The 7,667-nt window shown below is 39.0% G+C and overlaps 1 protein-coding gene across 1 annotated transcript in view; it reads left to right on the top strand.

The window, feature by feature from the left end:
- The first annotated feature begins 6,505 nt into the window (after positions 1-6,505).
- The window catches only part of LOC102308835 (protein tyrosine phosphatase type IVA 3), a 2,930-nt gene continuing 1,768 nt past the window's right edge, over positions 6,506-7,667 (top strand). The window contains exons 1-4 of the mRNA XM_005934958.2: positions 6,506-6,630; positions 6,795-6,887; positions 6,983-7,113; positions 7,338-7,412. Coding sequence (XP_005935020.1) covers positions 6,535-6,630; positions 6,795-6,887; positions 6,983-7,113; positions 7,338-7,412 — 395 coding nt within the window. The 5' untranslated portion in view covers positions 6,506-6,534. The remainder of the gene's footprint in view (positions 6,631-6,794; positions 6,888-6,982; positions 7,114-7,337; positions 7,413-7,667) is intronic.

Raw genomic sequence — 7,667 nt, 5'->3', positions numbered from 1 at the left:
GTCACCACCCATCTTGAGGAGTTTGCCCCCTCACATATACTAATGTGCCACAAACAGGACTTTAATATCACCAACCATTCCCATTTTATTACAGTGTATCCATATAAATGGCCCACCCTGTACTTTTAAAAAGTATGGACCTGTGACTGCCTTGTGACTCTTTGGACTCACATTCTACACCTTGTAAACACAATTGTCAATTTTTTCTCTTTTTGTGTGTATTTTTTCTGGGCAAACACAGTGATGTGCTGACTTCACACTGTAGGCTGGCTGCAAGAAAACAATTCTTGGACTATTGTAACCCCAAAGAGAAAGTTAATTCCTACAAATGGGATCCACAGGTTGACTTGGGCAATCTGTCTGGTAGCTTAAAAGACCGTCTATTTTTAGATGGTTCAGGGAGGGGAAGGCGGGGGGGGTCGATGAAGGGAGGGAGAACAAGAAAAAGTCCAGACAGATGTGACACTGCAGCAAATATTCATGAGACCACTCGTTTTATTTTTTTTTTAGGAGCATGATGTGAAAAATCTGTGACCATGGACTTCCCTGGTTGAAACAAGTAATCTTCAGCCACATTGAAAAGTTAGGAGCTGAACTCTCACCCAGTGCCTTCCAGGCGAGTGGGAGAGAAAGGAGTAGAGTGGATGAAGAAGTGGAAGAGCTGGAGGAGGGGGAGTGAGGCTCTTCTCCTGTGGCTCTAAGAGCATTAACTGTAGTGCGTTCTGCTGGTGACAGGGCTGTCAGGGTCAGATGACTGCTCAGCCTGATTAGACCAGCTCATAGCAGATCCTAAGCCCAACACACACTGCACCGTTATACCAAGGTGGATCTACGAGCTGGCACATTCAGTACGTCGCAGTTGAGGAGGCCAGAAGGGACACGAGGTGGATAGTTTAGTGTTATAGTGGGGCAGAGCTAAAGGTTATCAAGGAAACATTTAACCTTCTGCTGCTGCTCCTTCCTGCTTGACTACCAGGACCAAAGACTGAAAGAGGTGTTGTTTTACTGTAACAAGAAGGCAGAAGAACTGGTGTTTAGCCAGTGTTTGGAGATGACGCTGAAAAGCTAAGCGGTAAGAACTAAAGCACTCTGCATTTGTTTTGTTGCTATATAAATAGGATAATTATATAGTGTTTCCCAATGCTGTCACAAAGCCAGAAGTGCAACACCCTGCATTCTGGATACGTGATGCAGAGAATTATAGAAAATCTCCATAAACATTTTTATCCGTGCTATATTGCTGCCACAGACAGTGAGAGAGAGTAAAGCAGGAGGGTACTGTTGTTCCTACAAAAATCTGATGTGTCATAGAATCACACACTAGTACAGATGGAGCTAAAAATACAGCTGCAGGTATTTAGAGTCTACAGGGGTTTACTATAACAGGCAGTCAGCTGGCTGTATGTCAGCACTCAAACTGTTGTAGAACTGCTGCTGCTTCTGCAGGACTTTGGTGTAACTGCCAGTCAGAGCCCTGTGGATTTCCCCTGTTCAGCAGACAAGCTGTCCTCTGAGGTAAGAGGGAAGTTAAGCTTCCAGAAAATAAGTAAAAACGTAGTTATTTAGCACAACTTCTTTTTCTGAGTGATCTGAGTGATTGAATCTGATGCTCTTATCAGCTAACTGGAAGTCAGTAAACGAATGTGTAATCGAATCTGTTTAAAGACCACTACTATCCGTTTCATTCAGCTTTACATTTCAGACCTTGTGAAGAAGTAACCATAAGGTGGCTCTAAAATAATACTGAGATCCATTTTAGCCTCTCTGTGTCCTGATCCACCATGTGACAGTGAAACAGCTAGGCAGCCAGTCTGGAGACATGCCTATTTTTACAAACCAAACTACACTCTAAGGTAAAAGTGCCAATTGGCTTTAAGGTTTAACTGGAATTACTTCTGTCTGTTTCTGTATGTTACCCTCATATGAAATCATTCTACTTCAGATGTTTGCTAAAATTGTGAACAGTTGACCTTTTAGTTAAGTTTAGATGCCTTAAAACAGGTTTCTGTGTACTCACAGAGTGTCTGTGACAGTGCCAGCTATGCTGCTTTGCAAATTAGCTTTTATCCTGTGTCTCCGTTGCAACTTTGGTGCCCTCGGGTCGCACAAGGCTTCAAGTGAAATGAATGTTCACTTTTAACCAGCTCAGTGGAAAATAAGCGACCTCTATCCCGATTAGCGGTGACACAGGATAAAATCCTAAATATAGATTGTCAACAACTTGGAACTGACTACCCTCTTCTGGAAGAGTGAGTGTGTAAGTCTGTGAGTGATTATGTGTGTGTGTGTGTCTGTGTGTGTTGTCAGTGCAGAGGCCAAAAGGTGACCAGAGATTACCCCTGGACCTTCCTTTGTTGTTTATTTGATTGCCTTGTGTGAGTGGTAGGTAGAATTATTTGGAAAGCTAAAAGTATGCTGCATTTTTATGAGAAATATTATTAAGATGATTCAGTGCTTTGTTTTGAATCATACATTAAGAAGAGCCTAACACAACTTATATCTGTACTTTAGAGAAACTGCATTATAACTAACAAGCAGTGTTCATCCTAAATGCTTTCATAACTCTGTATGTGCTGAACTGCTGAACAGAGCCTTTTTTCCTGAAAATATATTAAACTGATATGCATGTGGGGTTAAGGTTCAGAATAAATCAAAGCAAGTTACTTCAGATTCTCCACAGTTTCACAAAATATTTTTATCTTGTCTTTTTTTCGTGCTGAGCCACAACAAAAACACCTAGGCTAGATTAATTAGAGCAGCGGTCTCCAACCTTTTTTGCGCCACGGACCGGTTTATGCCCGACAATATTTTCACGGACCGGCCTTTAAGATGTCGCGGATAAATACGACAAAATAAAACCAGTACCGGTACCGAAAAAAAGAAGATTTATTCATAACACACGTGAAAAGACCCAGGAAAACCGAGTTAACGATAAAAACGATAACAAAATAACGCTGAAAACCGATAAAAACCCTGAAAACCATACATTTCACACCTGAGCCTCAACTCTTGCGGCCCGGTACTAAGCAACTCACGGACCGGTACCGGTCCGAGGCCCGGGGGTTGGGGACCGCTGAATTAGAGCATCACTTTATATGAGAATTTCTGCTCATTTTTTTCTTCAAAGCTAACTTAATTTTGTTGATATTGTACAAATGTCATTATCATCATCAAACAATATCATATGGGTTATATTGAATGTCTATGTTGGTATGTCTTCTTAAATAAAGTTGAATTATATGTTTCTTGAAAGTATTAGTGTCGTTGAACATGTAATTGAGTATATGGCAACCTTGATCTTGTTGTTAATTTAACATTAACAAATTAAGTTTTTACAGGGACTAGTAGTAACTAGTAACTACTCCCACATTTTTCATTCATTTTCATTCTAATAACTGGGTTATATGGAACTGCAAAAAACTGAATATGTGCTAAATTACTAAAAGGACCACGATCAGTGTCATTTCAGTGGAAGCTGACTTTTAATATATTTTGTATTTCAGAATTGCTGGTTGATGGAGTTTGTGAGGCGAAGTGGTGACTACTGCCACGCCCAACACATTTAAACCCCATCTGGGATAATGCTGCACCATGTAGTCCTAGGGTTATGAACCCTACAAGACCACTGGCCTTTGACCTCTGAACCTGTCAGCTCATGGGGTAACAAGCGGAGCCTTGACACTGAAAGCTAACAGGAGAAAGACGGAAAGAGAGCGTGACTAAAACTGAGTGTGGTCAAAGAAATAAAAACACAGAGAAAGTCGACACACTGTAACCTTCTGGACTATAGCAGACTGTTAACTGATGGGATAACAATCAAGACTATAGGACGTCAGACCTGGGAAAATATCTGAAAATAGGAGTTCTGGCTCACCTGGAGATCAAATATAAACTGAAGACATAGCTACTAAACGCAACAGCTGGAGCTAAAGGTGAGGAGTCAATGACCTAAATCTAGTAATGCATCAACACTTTAATATTTCATGACATTTCATTGGTTGTATGATTCAGTAGAAATTTCTTTAAGGCAGTCAGTATGAGATTAAATGATTTGCCTTTCTTGAAGAGTAGGTTTTACTAACAATGATGCTTTTAACTTCTAGGTCTTACATGGAAAAAATGATTTCTCTGTTTTCAGTGTTATTGAATTTCACCTAAGATCAAAGTCACATATTTCCTTCTCTTGCTCAAAGTGCTACTTTACACATCAACAATGTTTTGGTGTCTTAGTCTAAGTTGCCGTATTTTGTTGCTGACACTTACCTGATACTCCTGGAAGAAAATGAAGAAGAAATTTGAAAAAAAATGAGAAAGAAATGTCACTTTCCAGAACTCACTCACTAGCTTCTGAGAAAAAGAAAGAAAAAGTCTCCAAACCCTACTGTGAACAGTTACATGCATTAACTATTTTTCACTGTTTTCAGGAAGTGTTAGGTAAGCATACATTATGGTACAGCTAAAAACTCAGGAAGCCATTTCACTTCCTGTTAATCCTATTAACCATCAGTCAGAGGCAGCAGAGAATACTTGCGAGCTAAGGCTCTGTCAGTTGGAATGAATGGAGCTAAACTGCTTAAATGACTCTACACCAGCTTCTAGTATTAGTATTCACGGATTAAAATTCTCTTATTGGGTTATTTTACTCATTTCCTTTCATTATACTTACCAGAAAGCGAATGCTGCCGGTATAAAGCTGGAATTCTGATAATGCATGCTGATTGGTCAATTAACAAGAGTTTATAGTCTGCTGATGGCACTAGTTTCCAAATGACAGACATTAGAAACATAGTTAAGCTTAAGATGTGATGGTTGATGTTGAGTGCTGCTAGAAATTCTTTGCAGCTTGTCAAATGTGTGAAATCAAATGTCATAAAATGCCTTATGGTGTTGGGACCTCCCTTAATATTTTTAAGTATTAAGTATTGTAATTGTAATTGTAATAAGTATTTTATTACATTTACAATCCAACGCAATCTAAAAATGGAAGTATATCTATTGATTTTGCTATTGCAGCTCTGCTCAGTGTTAATAACTCTTTTTATAAACTACCAGTGATGAGAGGAGATGTTACAATCACTATTTAATCAACATTTTCAAACAGCTGTGAAGAAAATGTGCATGTTTTGCAAAGTTTTGAAGACCTTTAGCTTAGTACAAAGTGGTATTTTACTTGTAATTTAATTACTTCATCTCCAGTTTCTCAGTTTTCTTTCCTGTTCATGAGGGAAGTCCAGTTTTGAGCTTGACCAAGTGTATTAAAATGAGGTTCAGCATCTGGGGTGGAAATGCAAAGGAGAGACCCATTAACCGCAAATGCATCCGAGAGCTCTGGAATATCTTTGCCTTTCTTCTCACAAAGCTCTTAATTTTTCTCTCAGGTCCCATGCAGTACTCTTCAGCACTTTACCCAGGCTGAGCTACCCGGCAGCTGTGTGGTAGCCTATGTCACCATATTCAGTTTCATGCTCCTGCAGAAGTACAACAAACTGTCTTTGATTCAGTCCTCTTGCCCTAATGAAGTTAGCTATTTTAGCTACATCAACAATGTGGTTAATTTTCAGCGCTGAGTTTACACTGCCAATTTGTGTCATTTAAGCCCCGGCCTATCCAGACATACAGTTACCTGTGTGAATAAATCATTCTCTATCGTAGTCCCTCTGCGAGAAATCACAAAGCTGGTCTTGACTGCTCCATCCCTGGATGTGTAAAGCTTGGTTGCTTTTGCACCTTTACTAGCAAAGCATCTAGTGTCTGTCTTCATTCTGCATCAGTCAATTTCCTGTGTTTTTCTGCATGTTTAGGATCATAATGACAATTTAAATTGTTATCCTTAAAGCCAGCAATCTGCTAACCACAAACTAAGAACACAACTTTATCTCTGATTTTAGTAAATAAATACTTTTTTCTTTTTTCCCCCCAAACACACATCTCATAAATGTTTGCTCTGTGAAGTTTCATTCACATACACACACATATGTACAAATGTAAATAAAGAAACAAACAAAAAATGTAGCAATCACCTTTCAAATAGAAGCAACAAAACTGTAATGTGATTTCCAATAAAATAATTTTTTTTAAATGGGAGAAAATGAATGACGTATACCTATTTATATCTTAATTCTAATTTCCCATTGACCACATGGGGTGGATCAGGGAAACCAAAGGGCCCAGGTCTGCACTAATAATACATTCTACTGATCACATTATGACAGACCTACAACATGGACTAAAGCTGCATAGGGTCCTATTCTTTCTGGATTACCTTGTGGGAAACCCCAGTGAAACCCAAAGTTGAGCTTTACTATTTTTGAAAGTCTTTATTACAGTTCAGCCATTAATATTTACATCTTATCATACTATTACTGGTGTTTTTTCTTGCTTTTACTAGCAAGAAAAAGCACATAACACATAACATTACATAACCAGTCATTTCTTGGCATTTTTTATCCATATTCTACAAAAACAAAATGTGAAAAAGATGACTTCTGGTTTTTACAGGGGTTACACACGCAAGAATTCTTCACACTGGTCAACATGAATCGCCCAGCTCCAGTCGAACTGTGCCACAAGAACATGAGATTTCTTATTACACACAACCCAACAGATGGCACACTCAGCTCCTTCATAGAGGTGAGAAATATATGTGAGTATGTGTGTCCTGCAAGGGTAGACAATATTATAATGACAAGCGTAATAAAATTAGGATATTACCTGCATGCTTGTTTCCCTCTGTGATGTCAGCTTGTGTATTGTGACTTCAAAAAAGGTTTTTTTCCTCACTTTACCACTTCCAGGACTTGAAGCGATATGGTGCCACAACAGTGGTCCGAGTTTGTGATGTCACTTATGACAAAACACGGCTTGAGAAAGATGGCATTACAGTGGTGGTAAGTTCAGAAACACACACCTTTAATATGAATATTTACTCATTCTATGATCAAATACAGTACACCAGACAGCACCTGTTTGGCCTCTCTTTTAGGACTGGCCATTTGATGATGGAGCCCCGCCACCCAGTAAGCTGGTCGATGATTGGTTGAATCTGCTAAAGAAGACATTTCAGGAGGATCCAGGAAGCTGTGTGGCTGTTCACTGTGTGGCTGGATTAGGGAGGTAGGAGACATTTAAAGTAAAAATTTAATTTAAAAATACAGAGGAAGACAGGTGTGTGTGCACACATATAAGTTAGCATCACTGGACAATAACTCATATGTTTGATTTGGAGTGCTTATACTAAAAACTATGACTTAAAGATTTGCCAAGAAACAGATAAGCAGAATTGATTGGACATGTATAGCCTAAAACATGGATTGTGTTGTATTTATACGTGCACACAGGGCTCCTGTGCTTGTTGCTTTGGCTCTGATAGAAAGTGGGATGAAATATGAGGATGCTATTCAACTCATCAGACAGTAAGTATATCCTGTGTCATATTGAAGATAGTTTTTCTTTCCTTTTTTTCACTTAATGAAACTATTTCAGAAACCAGAGTGGTCTTATATACTCTATATCAGGGGTGTCAAACATGAGGATGGGACCAGAATCGCAAGTAGTGCATCAGGCCCACTACACGGATTTAAAAAAATGTGAAGAAGGGCGTCAATTCTGGAATCTTTTTACTCTATTTTCAGAAGTTTTACAGCTTTTGTTTTTGACAAAGACCCCCC

The sequence above is a fragment of the Haplochromis burtoni genome, unplaced genomic scaffold, assembly GCF_018398535.1.
Source record: "Haplochromis burtoni strain Fernald_Lab_line unplaced genomic scaffold, NCSU_Asbu1 Contig_142, whole genome shotgun sequence".
NCBI lineage: Eukaryota > Metazoa > Chordata > Actinopteri > Cichliformes > Cichlidae > Haplochromis > Haplochromis burtoni.
Note: the sequence above shows the minus strand (reverse complement) of the source record. Positions and strands in the feature narration are given on the sequence as shown.